At 42.6% G+C, this 20,070-nt stretch overlaps 2 protein-coding genes across 2 annotated transcripts; one reads left to right on the top strand and one right to left on the bottom strand.

Moving 5' to 3' along the window:
- The first annotated feature begins 3,010 nt into the window (after positions 1–3,010).
- si:ch1073-184j22.1 (erythroferrone) lies at positions 3,011–8,187 on the top strand. Its single transcript, XM_035169251.2, has 8 exons — positions 3,011–3,469; positions 3,673–3,789; positions 3,978–4,119; positions 4,306–4,430; positions 4,676–4,787; positions 4,931–5,012; positions 6,072–6,150; positions 6,451–8,187. Exons 1-8 carry the CDS (start codon positions 3,266–3,268, stop codon positions 6,547–6,549), a joined length of 960 nt encoding a protein of 319 aa, XP_035025142.1. The 5' UTR covers positions 3,011–3,265; the 3' UTR covers positions 6,550–8,187.
- Positions 8,188–9,613: 1,426 nt separating this feature from the next.
- Positions 9,614–19,965, bottom strand: LOC118118373 (cytochrome P450 7B1). The gene is made up of 6 exons (XM_035171553.2): positions 19,807–19,965; positions 14,690–14,826; positions 13,695–14,306; positions 11,034–11,240; positions 10,660–10,838; positions 9,614–10,378 (listed from the first exon to the last, which is right to left on the bottom strand). Exons 1-6 carry the CDS (start codon positions 19,881–19,883, stop codon positions 10,064–10,066), a joined length of 1,527 nt encoding a protein of 508 aa, XP_035027444.1. The 5' UTR covers positions 19,884–19,965; the 3' UTR covers positions 9,614–10,063.
- Between the last annotated feature and the right edge of the window lie 105 nt (positions 19,966–20,070).

The raw sequence follows: 20,070 nt of genomic DNA on the forward strand, positions 1-20,070 counted from the left end.
TAGCAGGGACTAGCTCCTCCCAGCTAGTGTTCGCGTTAGCAGGAACTAGCTCCTCCGAAGCTAGTGTTCGCGTTAGCAGGAACTAGCTCCTCCCAAGCTAGTGTTCACGTTAGCAGGAACTAGCTCCTCCCGAAGCTAGTGATCACGTTAGCAGGAACTAGCTCCTCCCGGCTAGTGATCACGTTAGCAGGGAACTAGCTCCTCCCGAAGCTAGTGTTCACGTTAGCAGGAACTAGCTCCTCCCGAAGCTAGTGATCACGTTAGCAGGGAACTAGCTCCTCCCGAAGCTAGTGATCGCGTTAGCAGGGAACTAGCTCCTCCCGAAGCTAGTGTTCACGTTAGCAGGGAACTAGCTCCTCCCCGAAGCTAGTGATCGCGTTAGCAGGGAACTAGCTCCTCCCCGAAGCTAGTGTTCGCGTTAGCAGGGAACTAGCTCCTCCCCGAAGCTAGTGTTCGCGTTAGCAGGGAACTAGCTCCTCCCCGAAGCTAGTGTTCGCGTTAGCAGGGAACTAGCTCCTCCCCGAAGCTAGTGTTCGCGTTAGCAGGGAACTAGCTCCTCCCCGAAGCTAGTGATCGCGTTAGCAGGGAACTAGCTCCTCCCCGAAGCTAGTGATCGCGTTAGCAGGAACTAGCTCCTCCCTGAAGCTAGTGATCGCGTTAGCAGGGAACTAGCTCCTCCCTGAAGCTAGTGTTCACGTTAGCAGGGAACTAGCTCCTCCCCGAAGCTAGTGTTCACGTTAGCAGAAAGCTCATGTTAGCTCAAGTAGATAAAGACAAGATAAAGTTAGCTAGCGGCGAAAGTTAAGTAACTGAACAGCGCAGGTAACTAACTCATTATTACTACTAGTTACTGGTTATTCTTTTACTCACAGTCAGAACATTAAGAAGAGAGATGACCCAGACTTCCGCAACGAAACACGCCGCTGATTCGTTATCGATGTCAACAGTTAGCGACCGGGCCTCTGATTGGTTAGCATCAGACACGAAGCGTGATGATTGGTTAGAGTTAGGAAATCATATGTGGGAAAACCAATCAGAGGCAGGGTAGGGGCGGGTCTTTGGGGAAATGATTCATTGGTTAGAAAAGAGGTTTTCAGACACAGCAGCGACCTCAGCTGGACTGGAGACAAACTATTATTACATTACATTCCATTATTAACAAATGATCAGGGGACAGCAAAAGTTTATCCTCTCTTCTTCTTCTCTTCTTTTACTTCTTCTCTTTTACTCCTTCTCTTTTACTTCTTCTCTTTTACTCCTTCTCTTTTATTTCGTCTCTTTTATTTTTTCTCTTTTACTTCTTCCTCTTCTTCTTCGTAAAGTGTTGCATTTTTTGAAACATGCTACAAAACTACGAAGCCCCTCCGGATAGTTTGACCGTCTGTGATGGATTCTCGGGGGCAAACAGCGTTGCAGCAGAATCCAACACAATCGAAGTAACTGGTGACTCCTTCTTCAAATGTAAGATAAAAACATGACACGCCTCCATCCTGCTCCTCTGGTGTCATTAAGTGTCCTCAAGCCCGGACATTCAAATTCCACTGGAAACTGAGTCAATTAATCTAGATTTGAGTCTGACATCACAAGAGCAGGATGGAGGCGAGTCATGTTTTTGTCTGATGAAATAAGTCGGACATGTTTAGACGATATAAAGAATGTGTTAAATTTGGTGCAGATGAAAATGAAATCCGGGATCTAGTGAATTTAATTGTGCTTTCATGGGAGGGTATTATGTTTTCAGGTATCAATCAGTCCTGATGGGACTGAACATCATGTCTGAGCTCCTGGTTAATGTTAGAGGTCAGATGTCAGCTTGGTTGGTTAAGGTCATGAACTGGTCCTGGTTAGTACAAAGTCCTATAAAGATAGTCTCTCTGTGTGTGTGTGTGTGTGTGTGTGTGTGTGTGTGTGTGTGTGTGTGTGTGTCTCTATCAGCTTCAGTCAGATTCAGAGGAAACGAGGAAATGCTCGCTGATGTTTCATCACACAGACGCCAACAACTAAACTAACTTTCATCATCCTGTCAGACTGAAGACAACACCCCCCTTATCTGGCAGGGAGGAGTGTGTGTGTGTGTGTGTGTGTGTGTGTGTGTGTGTGTGTGTGTGTGTGTGTGTGTGTGTGTGTGTGTGTGTGTGTGTGTGTGTGTGTGCGTGTGATATTTCATTTGTTTTGCAGAATATTTCAAAAAATTGAATTTTTCTTTCAGTTGGATAAAACACGTGTTCATGACGCTACATACACAAATAAAAATGTTGTTTGTTTCAGTAAATATGTGATCAACTGAACATACATGATCAAATATACACGTTTGTAGCTTGAGGAGAAAATAGGAGGATGGAGAGAAGGATGAAAACAAAGTCTGGAGGCAAAGAAAGACAAATGATGTGAGAAGAGATAAAACAGAGACAGACGGACGCTGGAGAGACATTAAGGAACGAGTGCAGACAGACAGAGAGACAGTTTCAGATCCACAGACAGATAGAGAGAAGAAAAAAAGAAAGAGAGGGAGGGGGAGAGGAGGAGGAGTCAGGGAGGAAGATAAAATACAGTCTCAGCAGAGAGGAGACGTCCAAAGTGACGAGGAGCTGAGGAGAAAAACGGTCTCATCACTCATCTGCCGCATAAACGACTGAGGAGAAACGAGTCTGCACTGAAAGACAAGAGACGAAGATCTGGAAAAGAGGAGGAGGAGGGGAGGAGGAAAGGAGGAGACAACAAAGTTTCCTCAAACTGACTCACTGACGACGGAAAACTAACAGAGCTAAGAAGGAAAAGGAGAAACGACACCGAAAAGAGACAGAAGAGGAGACAGAAGAGGAGAAAGAGACAGAGAAGGAGACAAAAGAGGAGACAGAGACAGAGAAGGAGACAGAAGAGGAGACAGAGGAGGAGAAAGAGACAGAGAAGGAGACAAAAGAGGAGACAGAGACAGAGAAGGAGACAACAGAGGAGACAGAGACAGAGAAGGAGACAACAGAGGAGACAGAGACAGAGAAGGAGACAGAAGAGGAGACAGAAGAGGAGAAAGAGAAAGAGAAGTAGACAGAAGAGGAGACAGAGAAGGAGACAGAAGCGGTGAGACAGAGAAATAGACAGAAGAGGACACAGAGAAGGAGACAGAGGAGGAGACAAACAGTTCAAGCTGAGCTGATTAAAGAGGAGCAGATATGCAGAGGTGCATCATGGGAATGTCTTAGGTCCATAAAGACACAGACGTGAACACCTTTGTCCTCTAGTTCCACCTCCACCACATCCACCCAGCATGCTGGCCAAGTTATCCCAGGGAAGGAGCTCTGCGGGTGGGGCAGGAGGGCTGCTGCTGCCCCCTGTGCTGCTGGGACTGATGATGATGATGATGATGATGATGATGATGATGATGATGGCAGTGGAGGCAGCGAGTGTCGATGACGTCGAGAGCGAAGAGAGTCTGGAGATCCTGGATGAGGACGAGGCTGTGGACATCCTGGTAAGAAAACAGGTGATCGATGATGATTTAATATTGATCTTAATAAAAACAATGATGGACACCAGGGGGAGTCACTCAACTCAGACGTGATGATGTCACCACTTTAAATCCTCTGCCATGTTTTCTGTACTTAGCCGAAGCATCAGCACAGTTGCTATGGTTACCAGGTGTCAAACATGTCCGTCTCGTTTGGTGTCTTCCAGGAGCCGGCGTCCTCGGATGCGTCCAGACTGTCTCCTTTCAGCTCCTGGCTGATCTTTAGAAGAAACTCCAACAAGGGGGAGAACCGGAGAATCAAAGGGTCGAGGAGAACGTCCAAGGTCAGAGACACACCCACTCTTCATGTCCCCGATGTTTTTCTCACACAGCTGATCGCTGTCATTTTTATTAAAGGAAACATACAAAGATCTGTTGGGACTATTTTCAGCAGCGCATGAATCCACACGAGTTCTTTGAGTGTTGATGAAGGTTGAACTTTGACTCACAACATGTTGATGCTTCTCCACAGCACGGCCTACCTGGACCTCCAGGACCTCCTGGACCTCCTGGACCTCCTGGACCTCCTGGACCCCAGGGGCCTCCAGGACCTCTTGGGCCTCTGGGCCCCGCCGCCCCCCTCTTACCCCAACAACAGGAGCTGAAACAGAGAGGTGACACTGAGGCCTTTATGCTAAGCTAGGCTAACAGTTTCCTCCTGTCTCCAGTCTTTGTGTATTTGTTTTGTTGTGTATTTGTGTTTGTCATGGTCTAAATTACCCAGAATTCATAGAACATTAGTTGAGATTAACGATGACGTCAGACAACTGAAATGTGACCTATCCTATCACCGCCCTCAGACATGGTGGGAGGAGCCAGCGTCCTGTGTGATCATCCCCGTGTCTCCGCCTCTTTCGTCAGTCATCTCCTGCAGCCAATCACCATTCAACGCCGCAGTCTGCTGGAGCTGCAGCCATTCAGCGAGGTGACCAACACACACACAGACACACACATACACTCTGGTCCATGTCCAATCTGCTAACATGGAGGAGGTGGGTTTATGCTGCAGCCAGCCACCAGGGGGCGTTGTCCTATGATGTATATGTGTGTGTGTGTGTGTGTGTTTGGGAGCGGGGCTTCATCAGAGGACGTCTCCAGGGGCCACACACTCACTGACTTTTCATGTGGGGCTTTAACAAACAAACTGCCTGTGACCTTTGACCTCCGCAGCCCTCAGACTCTGGGCGGAGCCTCCAGAGAGGTCACAGCTTCAACAGCAGCAGCGGCAGATACTTGGCCCCCGTCTCTGGATTCTACCAGCTCACCTGCAGCCTCCTGATAGGTGGGCTCACTATATACACTATATACATGTACAATTATCAATATTAGAAAACTGCATCTAAACTGTGTGTGTGTGTGTGTGTGTGTGTGTGTGTGTGTGTGTGTGTGTGTGTGTGTGTGTGTGTGTGTGTGTGTGTGTGTCAGAGTCGGGTGACAGAGTTCAGCTTCGCCTCAGAGACAATGTGAGAGCATCGATCTGCATCGAGTCGTTGTGTCAAAGTAACATGTGAGTAAAGATTTTATATAAAGATGATCAGCGACTGTATATAAAGACCATCAGTGACTGTATATAAAGATGATCAGTGACTGTATATAAAGATGATCAGTGACTGTATATAAAGACCATCAGTGACTGTATATAAAGATGATCACTGACTGTATATAAAGACCATCAGTGACTGTATATAAAGATGATCAGTGACTGTATATAAAGATCATCAGTGACTGTATATAAAGATGATCAGTGACTGTATATAAAGATGATCAGTGACTGTATATAAAGACCATCAGTGACTGTATATAAAGACCATCACTGACTGTATATAAAGACCATCAGTGACTGTATATAAAGACCATCAGTGACTGTATATAAAGACCATCACTGACTGTATATAAAGACCATCAGTGACTGTATATAAAGACCATCACTGACTGTATATAAAGAGGATCAGTGACTGTATATAAAGATGATCAGTGACTGTATATAAAGATGATCAGTGACTGTATATAAAGATGATCAGTGACTGTATATAAAGACCATCAGTGACTGTATATAAAGATGATCAGTGACTGTATATAAAGACCATCAGTGACTGTATATAAAGATGATCAGTGACTGTATATAAAGATGATCAGTGACTGTATATAAAGATGATCAGTGACTGTATATAAAGATGATCAGTGACTGTATATAAAGACCATCAGTGACTGTATATAAAGATGATCAGTGACTGTATATAAAGATGATCAGTGACTGTATATAAAGACCATCAGTGACTGTATATAAAGACCATCACTGACTGTATATAAAGACCATCAGTGACTGTATATAAAGACCATCACTGACTGTATATAAAGAGCATCACTGACTGTATATAAAGAGGATCAGTGACTGTATATAAAGATGATCACTGACTGTATATAAAGACCATCACTGACTGTATATAAAGACCATCACTGACTGTATATAAAGAGGATCACTGACTGTATATAAAGATGATCAGTGACTGTATATAAAGAGGATCAGTGACTGTATATAAAGATGATCACTGACTGTGTGTGTTAGCTCTATAGAGTCGGTGATGGGCGTGGCTGCCGCTGGAGGAACCTTCAGCATCTTACTGACAGGAACTCTTTATCTACAGGTACGATACAGAACACCTCCACTCTCAGGCTCCTCCCACATCACTGTTGCTATGGTTACAACTGGTGGAGTTTTTCAGCCAATCAGAGACTCTGAAAACTGTGGGTTGTGTTTTATTTGGACGAACAGAAACAGTTTGAGGTGTTTTAGGTTCGACAACGACACAGAATCGTTCAGATTAAAGAGACAGAATCCGAACATCACAGCAGGTTCTAAACAGGTTGATTCAAAACACCTTTTTCTTTTCTTTGACGTGATAAAACAGTCGATATCCGTGTGGGACCTTGTTCTTCTGTTGCAGGCCGGAGAGTACGTCTCCGTGTTTGTGGACAACGCCAGCAGTTCGTCCCTCAGCGTCCTGCAGGACTCTCTGTTCTCTGGGATCCTGCTCGGAGTGTGAGCTCAAACACCAACAGATTACATCCGTCAGCAGAGTGGAACAGTGGAGGGACATTTAACATCGTCCAGTTTTCTCTGAATCCTCAAACCCCAAAGAGCAGAACCGGACAGAACGTTTGGATCCAAGCTGGTGTCGGACATCAAGACCTGAGGCCTGCAGCAACACAACAGGAGCAGACCTCATGTACACAACTTAGACCTGGTTCAACGCTCACACATCTGAGGAGCACGGGACAAACTTTCTCATCTCCATCACACTGATTCACTTCCTGTCTGACTCTTCATTCACAAAACACCAAGGACACAACTTTCACTACTTCAGCTTCACCGTGTCAGAAACAGCTCATTTAGTTTTTGTCCAAATTCACTTCTGTTGACAGGTTTGTGAAGGTTTGTCCTTCAGCCAGAGAAGAAGAAATCAACACACCCATGGACGCTCAGACAGACAGAAGTGCATCTTTTATTTAAATGACAAATATTCTCTATTCATGTTGATAATTCTATTTGTGTTAAAACAGTGAAATATTTTCTTTCTTTAATGAAAACCTCCCTCTCCTCAGACTTTCCATTGCTGCAGCTCCTCTTTTCAGCCTCCGCTCTCGGTTGACCTGACGTTGGAATGAGGCTTTTCGGACTGGCTGCGATCTGTGTGTTAGCATAATGAACGGCTAGCGGCCGGTCCACACAACACTTCCTGATCTCGTCATGTGACATCAGGATAATGTGGAAGTGTGGGCAGGACTACTGACCAGGCGTTAAACACTGAACAAACGTCTTATTTAAAAGACGAGAAGATGACGACTTCATCAGCCTGAAACTCGTGTGTCCTACTTTGTTCTCGCAGTGAAATAAAATGCTGAATGTGTAAATGCCTGCAAGGTTTCCCTCTAACTTTTTCTAACTGACACAATCGGGACTCGAAAGAGACGTTACACCAGTAGAAACCTCAGCTGCTGGAGTTGAGTCACTGTTTCCAGGACTGGTGAACAAAGACGTCTGTGTTGGGCTGTAACATCGTAAGAAACCTCAGTCCGTCTACACAGAAGGATCCTGACTGAGGCTGACGTCACTCTGGAAGTCTGCTCGGAGATCTGAGACCAGACAGGCTGATCACTGCCGAGGACGTCGTTCACACGTTCATTGGAAGAACCAGATGTCGTCTGTGCACATGAAGGTGTGAATAACAGGTGTGTGCGGCTCACAGGGAGTGAATCCATGTTGGTGAGTTGATGAAGCCACATGTGATGATGCTGAGAGAAACCTGTTGGAGCTGCACTTTGTTCTTCATGTCGCAGATCAGAACTGAAACAGAATCATCTCCTGACAGCTGCTGTGGAACAATCAGTGTCTGTGGAGGAGTCAAAGCAGTCCGGTTTCCAGGAGCACCACCTCGTGGACATTAGAGGAACTGTGGTCATCTTCTGGGGTCGACCTTTGTTCTGATGATATTTTCATTTAACATGTTGTGAATTCTTTATGTTTTCATGCCTTTTTCACCGCCCCCTGCTGGTCACAGACAGTCATGTAGATTTAATGTGTGACGCCTGACCTCATTTTACTTTAATATGAATATTTATTCTCTGGATGTGATAAACATGTGCTGTGTGAATAATTATGATAATAAATATATTACTCTCCACCCACGACAACATTTAATATACTTAAAACAACATTTAGTTTGTTGAATGAGCCTCAGGACGTACGTATGTCAGACTAAATTCTTTAGTCCCTAAATCACAATGTGAAACCAAAACTAACAGATCAGATGAAACATGGAACAAACATGAAGCTTCAGACTCAGATCAGAAAACGACTCCGTATTTATGATGTGTGATGGCAATTTCTGTGAATCAAGCACAAAGTCCGACACTTGTTGAATCCAGCAGCTGCAGATGGACTCACGGTACACGTCCCCTGGATGACGTGTACAAATGAGAAAGACCAGACATGAGATCTGTGTTCTTATAACCCACAGCCCCTCCCCTTGGGTGTGTAAAGGTATTTATTACCCTCCTGATGTCTTATCGGGGTGGGACACATCCTGCCTTCATGTCTCTGTGGACGACCCCTGGAGTGAGACCCCGGGTGTGAGATCCCAACCATATACAAAAAGATACCGTAAAACTGAGGCTTCAAAGAGGCAATAAAGTTAAAGTCTCTGAGCCATAGATTGTAAACCTGAAGTTGCTCTTTTCCACACACACCTCTGCTCGTGCAACATCACAAACACAAATGACTACATTTTCCATTACAGACGTCACTCATCACATGACACTTTGTTTTCCTTCGTTTATTAACGTCACCATGAGCAGTTAGCGGCTGCTACATTAGCCTGATGGATCCTCCTGCTCCTCCTTCATCATTCACTTCATTCAGGTGTCCAATCACAGTCACTCACTAATCCCTCACTGACCGACACCCTGATAGCATTAGCATTAGCAGAATGCTAGCTTGATAAAGAGAGAATTCCCCTCAACATGACAAAAACAAAGGGACCAGACATTTTTTCATTTCAGTTTTAGATTTAATATCAATACTAGTTTAAAAAAAAGCTTAATATTTATTTCAGCTCCATTCACTCCCATGGAGTGAGTCATTCATTCATTCACCAACAGGAAGTCAGTGATTCATCAACAGGAAGTCTTTCATTCATCAACAGGAAGTCATTCATTCATCAACAGGAAGTCATTCATTCATCAACAGGAAGTCTTTCATTCATCAACAGGAAGTCATTCATTCATCAACAGGAAGTCATTCATTCATCAACAGGAAGTCTTTCATTCATCAACAGGAAGTCATTCATTCATCAACAGGAAGTCATTCATTCATCAACAGGAAGTCAGTGATTCATTCATCAACAGGAAGTCTTTCATTCATCAACAGGAAGTCATTCATTCATTAACAGGAAGTCAGTGATTCATTCATCAACAGGAAGTCAGTGATTCATTCATCAACAGGAAGTCTTTCATTCATCAACAGGAAGTCATTCATTCATCAACAGGAAGTCTTTCATTCATCAACAGGAAGTCTTTCATTCATCAACAGGAAGTAATTCATTCATCAACAGGAAGTCTTTCATTCATCAACAGGAAGTCATTCATTCATTAACAGGAAGTCAGTGATTCATTCATTCATCAACAGGAAGTCAGTGATTCATTCATTCATCAACAGGAAGTCAGTGATTCATTTATCAACAGGAAGACATTGATCAATTTAAGAATGTCAGGACTGTGATTGTGATGAAAACCAGAATTTCGAAGATTACTCATCGTGGACAAAAGGATCAACACCAGGTTCAGTAAAAACCTTGAGGAGGAAACGTTCATGACTTCAAGGTTCAGTTTTACAGGAATTAAGAATTGATTTACTTACACGAGTCCAGTCGACTCTTGTAACTTGTATATTTTTGATCTAACTCTAACAATCGGTATATTTGAATGGAGTCGAGTGAGTTCAGGAGTCGGGTCTCCACCAGGTAATCAAACCTGTGTAATATAAAACGACACACAGCGGCGTCACTGAGCCGTCGGTCCAGGTGGAACCGTTCGGAGTCTGTAGCGGAAGCGTACGTCAGCGCTGGGCCACAGGATTCCCAGTCCGGCCCTGCCGGGGTCCAGAGCAGCTCCGCCCTGACCCTCCTCCAGCTGGAGGTCGAAGCGGAGCAGCACGAGACACAGGAACTGTTTGATCTCGTAGAGAGCAAAGTATCGTCCGGGACACTTGGTGGTGCCAGAGCCAAACGGCATGAGGTAATACTTCAGCTTCTGCCCGTCCTTGTAGAAGTTCGTCTTCTCTTTGCCGTCCTGCACGAAGCGATCAAACCGGTACGTCTGACAGAAAGAGCAACAAGACGCAGCTTCATCATCCAAACGGTTCAAGTACAAACAGGTCAATGATGAAAAACACTGTTAATGAGGAATTCATTGATAAACACGATTTACAGTATATCTACCAGAGTGAATTATAGACAGTCATCAGGTCAACAGGCCGATATGAAGAATTTGTAAAAACACAGATAATGGTTTAATAAAAGCTGATTAACTATGTTTATGATATATAAACCTCTTTTGATTTTAATCGATTTGTTTATTGCTAAGTGATCGATCGGTACCTCAGGCTCCTCGTAGATCTCAGGGTCCATGTGTATAATCTGAGGGAACAAGGTCACAACATCTCCTTTTCTAACGGCCACCGAGCGCTCGCCATTCAGCCGCAGACTGAAGTCATCCATCGCCACACGGACGTTCATGGAGGCAGAGGACAGACGGAGACTCTCCTTGACGGCGCTGTCTGTGGAGGAAGGTCAGATCCGAGGTTACTATTAACTGAGAGTTTAATGACGAACCAGCTAAATCCGACCGCCGCTGAAGTTTGACTTCCTGCCAACGTGTCAGTGGTTTTAAAAATGTTTATGTGGCTGAAGACGTCAGAACCACATCAGCCCGTCAGCGGGTGAAACGACAACATGAAGGCAAAACGTCGTACCCAGATAGACGAGTTTGTCCAGCTGCTCTCTGGTGAGCGTCACGTCTCTGTCGCTGCTGAGCTCCACGCCGCTCTGTGACAGGACGTCCAGCAGCTCCTGACGGACGACCTCCGTCACCTCTGGGTGAGTCACCAGGTGGTACAGGGCCCAGAACGTGGCGGGGACAGTGTTCGCCGCCGACGCCCACAGTATGGCAAAGTTGTGGGCTGAAAGATACAGGAGGTCATAACTCACCCATAACTCACCCTCGACTCACCCATAACTCACCCATAACTCACCCTCAACTCACCCATAACTCACCCTCGACTCACCCTCGACTCACCCATAACTCACCCTCGACTCACCCATAACTCACCCATAACTCACCCTCGACTCACCCATATCTCACCCTCGACTCACCCATAACTCACCCATAACTCACCCTCGACTCACCCATAACTCACCCTCGACTCACCCATAACTCACCTCGACTCACCCATAACTCACCCATAACTCACCCTCGACTTACCCATAACTCACCTCGACTCACCCATAACTCACCCTCGACTCACCCATAACTCACCTCGACTCACCCTAACTCACCCTCGACTCACCCATAACTCACTCTTGACTCACCCATAATTCACCCTCGCTCACCCATAACTCACCCTTGACTCACCCATAACTCACCCTCGACTCACCCATAACTCACCCTCAACTTACCCATAACTCACCCATAACTCACCCTCGACTCACCCATAACTCACCCTCGACTCACCCTCGACTCACCCATAACTCACCCATAACTCACCCTCGACTCACCCATAACTCACCCTCGACGCACCCATAACTCACCCTCGACTCACCCATAACTCACCCTCGACTCACCCATAACTCACCCTTGACTCACCCATAATTCACCCTCGCTCACCCATAACTCACCCTTGACTCACCCATAACTCACCCTCAACTTACCCATAACTCACCCATAACTCACCCTCGACTCACCCATAACTCACCCTCAACTTACCCATAACTCACCCATAACTCACCCTCGACTCACCCATAACTCACCCTCGACTCACCCATAACTCACCCATAACTCACCCACTCACCCTCGACTCACCCTAACTCACCCTAACTCACCTCGACTCACCCATAACTCACCCTGACTCACCCATAACTCACCTCGACTCACCCATAACTCACCCTCGCACACTCACCCTTGACTCACCCATAACTCACCCTCGACTCACCCATAACTCACCCTTGACTCACCCATAACTCACCCTCGACTCACCCATAACTCACCCTCGACTCACCCATAACTCACCCTCGACTCACCCATATAAATTGATTGATAATTGATTTGATAATTGATTAGTTATTGATAATTGATTTTGAGTACCAGGCGTGAACAGGGTCACATGTAATGACACATGATAACACTGTGTTTATCTCAGCAGCTGAGAGAACCACCTGATTGGTTGTCACCGAAGGTCTTTGAGAACAGAAACACCCATAAAATTTAACTGAGCAGATGAATCCAATCAGAGACAGTTAATAAAGATTGATGACATGACAGCTCCCTAATGTGAAGCCAGCGTCTAAATCGCCCCCTGGTGTCTGGCTGCAGTATAGGTCATAAGCCCCTCCTCCTCCATGTTAGCAGATGGGACATGGACCAAACTAAAAACTTAAAGTAGACGTTAAATAAATGTTTGTAAAGATGTTTCTGTCGTTTCAGCTCGTTCTTCTCTCTCTGATGTTTGTTCAAGTGTTTCTGATCAGTTTGGTTTGAATCAGTTATTTGATGATATAAAAACAGGCTGAGACGTGATGATTGACAGCTGAGACTGACTCAGGATCAACCAATCAGCCCCCCCAATCCCTAATCCCCCCCTAACCCTCCTTCACAGACTGTTCATCCACATTCTTCTCCGAAGCTTCCATTTTTCCAGCTGTGACCTTTAATGTGTCTATGACTTGTAAAGTCGTCACGTGTTAAAAACATGGTGGTTGTAAACAACATTTAAACAACACACTGACTCCTTACTCCTCATATAGATATATATATATATATAATTTAAATATTATATATATACATATATAATTTTTAAATAAAAACAAAGAAACAGGATCAGGTGAGACAGACAGATAAATAATTAAAAACGTCTGTACTGAATAAATTGTTGCTGTTGGGAGCTTGTGAGAAATGAACAGTGATAAAAGTTTAACATTTGACCAGTTCACATTAAAAGCTTCTATTTACAGCTGATTATAAAATGATGGTTTATAAGTGTCGACCTCAGCAACTTGACAACTTGTTTCCCAGAGTTTTTGTACCTTGAGGTGCGTTTGTGAAGAAATTTCTCTGATTAGTCTGAAACCAAGAGAACACACCAAGACTCTTTGATCCTGATCGAGGACTGTGATCACAACAAGACCTCTTGATACACAACATGTCTCCTCACATCTTCTACCATCAGGAAGTCCTCAGTTCATCTGCTCCTTCATCTCCATCAGACATTATGTATAAACACTTTAAACATGAAGTTACAAACTGGTTCTTCTCATCACAGAGAAGTGTTAAATTATCTATCTACGTGTGATTGCACTCGTTAACCAGCAGAACAGCGTCCTGCTCCTGACCACCGACCTCAGTAAAGGACCATGTTTACCTGCTTTGTCGAAATCCCTCAGTGTGTCGAACTGATCAAAAATCTCCAATCGTTTCCTGATGAACTGTGAAGCGTTGGACCAACGCGTCATCTTCTGCGGCAGGAAGACGTCGGTGAGCTTCTCGCGGAGGGCCTTGGTCTGTCCCAGCAGCCACAAAGGGATTTGAGCCACGAGGAGGGGAAACTTAGTGTCGTACTTTACAAAGTTCTCCATTATCACGTCCATCCCGCTGTGGCGGCTGGCGGACGGCGGCCGGCCATACATGGTGAGGAGCGTGGATTCGAACATGACAGAGTTACAGAACTTGTATATGCTGTGGCTCTTCCAGTCGCATTCCTCACCCGGCCTCTGCCCCAGGTAGTCCTGACGTAACACCAGCTGGAGGTTACCCAGCATGCTCTCTGTCAGGGGAGAAAGACTGTCGCCCTGGAGGAGGAGGAAGGCGCGGCTGACCTGCTCCTGCAGACCGGGGAACTTCTTGGGGTTCATGAGCGGGTAACCAAAAGCATGCGAACCCACCTTGAAGGAGAACTCATGGAAGTCCAGGTGTCGGCCATCTTTGACGATGTTTGGAAACAGTAGCGGGTTCAGGATGAAGGTCATGTACTTACCTGCAGGGGAGAGGACATCCGAGTCAACACAAAACATGACCAACCAGTCCAGCCTGTCATCGAGGGGCTCAGGTCAAACCCGACTGAACCCGAGACAAAACCAACCGAGTCTGACTCCAACCACACAGACGTTCTGTTTCCTGTGTCCGAACCTGAGGTTTTCTCTGGTTACAGCCACGAGCAGCGTAAAAGAATCAAGGTGACGAATCTTACCTGAACACGAATATCACTTCAACAATTGTGAATGAACCCCCCCAACCCGTCAGCCCCTGTGCTCACTATGGAGTTTGCTGGTTGGATCATTTGTCCGTGGGTGGAGTCAGACTGGGTCAGGTTTTGGTATCAGCTGTGGCTGAGGTGAAGGAAGGAATTTAAATACCGACCGGCTATTTGCACTGTAAAAATGTCTCCATGTTTCTTCTGATGTTCCAGAAGAAATTTGAGGGAATTTTGTCCAAACTCGAGAGCTTTTCCAACGACAGGGATCCAGCCTTTAATCAGAGGAGGTTCTCTGTCTCTTCTGCAAGAGAGAAACGTTTGATTAGTAGTTATTCTTCCCTGATTAATATTTTTATTAACATGGTTTTTACATGTGTGGCTCTCTTATCCTCCATGTTTTATTCATCTGTGAACAGAAGCTGCTTCTGTCGAGTTTTAACCAATCATCACTGAAATGTTTCCTCCGATCTGTTACTTGGGTATTACTCTGTTACACCATTACTTTGTAACTAGGTTACTCTACTACTCTAGTACTCAATTACTTCATCACATAATTACTCTGCTATTTTAACTCTATAATAAAGTAGTATTAATATAACTACTAATCTATTACTGTAATACTTCACTACCTAACAGCTGTATTACTCTTCTACTTCATTCATTTATTGAATTCAAGGTTCTCCTCCTCACACACCAGGTTCTGAATGGACCCAGTTAAACAGCTGCCTCTCTAGTGAACGATGTTCCCTCTAGAACACTGAGAACATCTGCAGCAACTCTATCAGAGGTTCCAACAACAAACCAAAGAAAATCCCAGTAATAAAATAACAGACAAACAGAGTAACAGAGTAGTAGAATAACAGAGTATCAGAGTAGTAGAATAACAGAGTAACAGAGTAGTAGAATAACAGAGTAACAGAGTAGTAGAATAACAGAGTAACAGAGTAGTAGAATAACAGAGTAACAGAGTAGTAGAATAACAGAGTAACAGAGTAGTAGAATAACAGAGTAGTAGAATAACAGAGTAACAGAGTAGTAGAATAACAGAGTAGTAGAATAACAGAGTAACAGAGTAGTAGAATAACAGAGGAGTAGAGTAACAGAGTAACAGAGTAGTATAATAACAGAGTAAGAGTAGTAGAATAACAGAGTAACAGAGTAGTAGAATAACAGAGTAACAGAGTAGTAGAATAACAGAGTAACAGAGTAGTATAATAACAGAGTAACAGAGTAGTAGAATAACAGAGTAACAGAGTAGTATAATAACAGAGTAACAGAGTAGTAGAATAACAGAGTAGTAGAATAACAGAGTAACAGAGTAGTAGAATAACAGAGTAACAGACTAACAGAGTAGTAGAATAACAGAGTAGTAGAATAACAGAGTAACAGAGTAGTAGAATAACAGAGTAGTAGAATAACAGAGTAGTAGAATAACAGAGTAGTAGAATAACAGAGGAGTAGAGTAACAGAGTAACAGAATAGTAGAATAACAGACTAACAGAGTAGTAGAATAACAGAGAAACAGAGTAGTAGAATAACAGAGTAACAGAGTAGTAGAATAACAGAGTAACAGAGTAGTAGAATAACAGAGTAGTAGAATAAGTAACAGAGTAGTAGAATAACAGAGGAGTAGAGTAACAGAGTAACAGAGTAGTAGAATAACAGAGTGAGAGTAGTAGAATAACAGAGTAACAGAGTATATAATAGTAACAGAGTAGTAGAATAACAGAGTAACAGAGTAGTAGAATAACAGAGTAGTAGAATAACAGAGTAACAGAGTAGTAGAATAACAGAGTAACAGAGTAGTAGAATAACAGAGTAACAGACTAACAGAGTAGTAGAATAACAGAGTAACAGAGTAGTAGAATAACAGAGTAGTAGAATAACAGAGTAGTAGAATAACAGAGTAGTAGAATAACAGAGGAGTAGAGTAACAGAGTAACAGAATAGTAGAATAACAGACTAACAGAGTAGTAGAATAACAGAGAAACAGAGTAGTAGAATAACAGAGTAACAGAGTAGTAGAATAACAGAGTAACAGAGTAGTAGAATAACAGAGTAGTAGAATAACAGAGTAACAGAGTAGTAGAATAACAGAGTAACAGAGTAGTAGAATAACAGAGTATTAGAATACAGAGTAGTAGAATAACAGAGTAACAGAGTAGTAGAATAACAGAGTAACAGAGTAGTAGAATAACAGAGTAGTAGAATAACAGAGTAACAGAGTAGTAGAATAACAGACTAACAGAGTAGTAGAATAACAGAGTAACAGAGTAGTAGAATAACAGACTAACAGAGTAGTAGAATAACAGAGAAACAGAGTAGTAGAATAACAGAGTAACAGAGTAGTAGAATAACAGAGTAACAGAGTAGTAGAATAACAGAGTAACAGAGTAGTAGAATAACAGAGTAACAGAGTAGTAGAATAACAGAGTAACAGAGTAGTAGAATAACAGAGTAACAGAGTAGTAGAATAACAGAGTAACAGAGTAGTATAATAACAGAGTAGTAACAGAGTAACAGAGTAGTAGAATAACAGAGTAACAGAGTAGTAGAATAACAGAGTAGTATAATAGCAGATAACAGAGTAGTAGAATAACAGAGTAACAGAGTAGTATAATAACAGAGTAACTAGTAGAATAACAGAGTAGTAGAATAACAGAGTAACAGAGTAGTAATAACAGAGTAACAGAGTAGTAGAATAACAGAGTATAAATAAGTAACAGAGTAGAATAACAGAGTAACAGGTAGTATAATAACAGAGTAAAGATAAGAATAACAGAGTAAGAATAAAAGAGTAGTAGAATAACAGAGTAACAGAGTAGTAGAATAACAGAGTAACAGAAACAGAGTAGTAGAATAACAGAGTAACAGAGTAGTATAATAACAGAGTAACAGAGTATATAACAGAGTAACAGAGTAGTAGAATAACAGAAGTAACAGAGTAGTAGAATAACAGAGTAACATAGTAGATAACAGATAAAGTAAGGAGAATAACATAACAGAGAGAATAAGAGTAGTATAACAGAGTAACAGAGTAGTAGATAACAGAGTAACAGAGTAGTAGAATAACAGAGTAGTAGAATAACAGAGTAACAGAGTAGTAGAATAACAGAGTAACAGGAGTAGTAGAATAACAGAGTACAGTAGAGTAACAGGTAAACAACAGAGGATAAAGGTAACAGAGTATATAACAGGTAGTATAATAACAGAGTAACAGAGTAGTAGAATAACAGAGTAACAGAGTAGTAGAATAATAGAGTAACAGAAAGAGTAAGAGAGTAACAGAGTAGTGTAGTAGAGTAACAGAAAGTAGTAGAATAACAGAGTAGTAGAATAACAGAGTAACAGAGTAGAATAACAGAAACGAGTATAGTAACAGAGTAGTAGAATAACAGGTAGTAGAATATGGAGTAACAGAGTAGTAACAGAGTAAATAACAGGTAGTAGAATAACAGAGTAACAGAGTAGAGTAACGGTAAAACAAATAGTAAATAACAGAGGTAAGGAAGTAGAATAACAGAGTAACAGAGTAGTAGAATAACAGAGTAGTAGAATAACAGAGTAACAGAGAGTGAATAACAGATAACAAGTAGAATAACAGGTAAAATAACAGTAGTAGAATAACAGGAACAAGTAGTAGAATAACAGAGTAACAGGAAAGTAGTAGAATAAAGTAACAGTAGTATAATAACAGAGTAACAGAGTAGTAGAATAACAGAGTAGTAGAATAACAGAGTAACAGAGTAGTAGAATAACAGAGTAACAGGAATAACAGAGTAGTAGAATAACAGAGATAGAATAACAGAGTAGTAGAATAACAGAGTAAATAGAATAACAGAGTATAACAGAGTAACAGAGAACAGTAGATAGGTAGTATAATAACAGAAAAGAGTAGTAGAATAACAGACTAACAGAGTAGTAGAATAACAGACTAACAGAGTAGTAGAATAACAGGAGAGTAGTATAATGAATAACAGAGAAGGTAGAATAACAAGTAACAGATAGTATAATAACAGAGTAAGTAATAACAGTAGAATAACAGAGTAGATAGTAGATAACAGAGTAACAGAGTAGTAGAATAACAGAGTAGTATAAAACAGAGTAAGAGTGAATAACAGAGTAACAGGGTATAATAACAGGTAACAGAGTAGTAGAATAACAGAGTAGTGAATAACAAGTAACAGAGTAGTGAATAACAGAGTAACAGAGTAGTAGAATAACAGAGTAACAGACTAACAGAGTAGTAGAATAACAGAGTAACAGAGTAGTATAATAACAGAGTAGTATAATAACAGAGTAACAGAGTAGTAGAATAACAGAGTAACAGAGTAGTAGAATAACAGAGTATTAGAATAACAGAGTAGTAGAATAACAGAGTAACAGAGTAGTAGAATAACAGAGTAGTATAATAACAGAGTAACAGAGTAGTATAATAACAGAGTAACAGAGTAGTAGAATAACAGAGTAACAGAGTAGTATAATAACAGAGTAACAGAGTAGTAGAATAACAGAGTAACAGAGTAGTAGAATAACAGAGTAGTATAATAACAGAGTAACAGAGTAGTAGAATAACAGACTAACAGAGTAGTAGAGTAACAGAGTAACAGAGTAGTAGAGTAACAGAGTAGTAGAGTAACAGAGTAGTAGAGTAGTAGAGTAACAGAGTAGTAGAATAACAGAGTAACAGAGTAGTAGAATAACAGAGTAGTATAATAACAGAGTAACAGAGTAGTAGAATAACAGACTAACAGAGTAGTAGAGTAACAGAGTAACAGAGTAGTAGAGTAACAGAGTAGTAGAGTAACAGAGTAGCAGAGTAGTAGAGTAACAGAGTAACAGAGTAGTAGAGTAACAGAGTAGTAGAGTAACAGAGTAACAGAGTAGTAGAGTAACAGAGTAACAGAGTAGTAGAGTAACAGAGTAGTAGAGTAACAGAGTAACAGAGTAGTAGAGTAACAGAGTAACAGAGTAGTAGAGTAACAGAGTAGTAGAGTAACAGAGTAACAGAGTAGTAGACAACAGAGTAGTATAATAACAGAGTAACAGAGTAGTAGAGCAACAGAGTAACAGAGTAACAGAGTAGTAGAGTAACAGAGTAGTAGAGTAACAGAGTAGTAGAGTAACAGAGTAACAGAGTAACAGAGTAGTAGAGTAACAGAGTAACAGAGTAACAGAGTAGTAGAGTAACAGAGTAACAGAGTAACAGAGTAGTAGAGTAACTCTCTCTGGTCCTCATCAGTCCGGAGGAAGCAGCAGCAGCAGCGGCTCAAACACTCACCTGGTCCTGGAGGATCTGCGGAGGACGAGCAGCAGCAGAGAGACGAGGCCGAGCAGCAGCAGCAGCAGAGCGGACATGATTCAGTCTGAGTCCGGGGACCGAGTGAGGAGCTCCGGGAGAGGAGGAGGAGGAGGAGGAGGAGGAGGAGGAGGAGGAGGAGCAGGAGGAGGAGGAGCAGGAGCAGGAAGAAGACTCCACAACAACAACACAACTCTCCTCCAGCAACAAGTCACCCTGAAGGCTTCCGGTACCCACCTTCAAAAT

This window comes from Hippoglossus stenolepis, chromosome 11 (assembly GCF_022539355.2).
Source record: "Hippoglossus stenolepis isolate QCI-W04-F060 chromosome 11, HSTE1.2, whole genome shotgun sequence".
NCBI lineage: Eukaryota > Metazoa > Chordata > Actinopteri > Pleuronectiformes > Pleuronectidae > Hippoglossus > Hippoglossus stenolepis.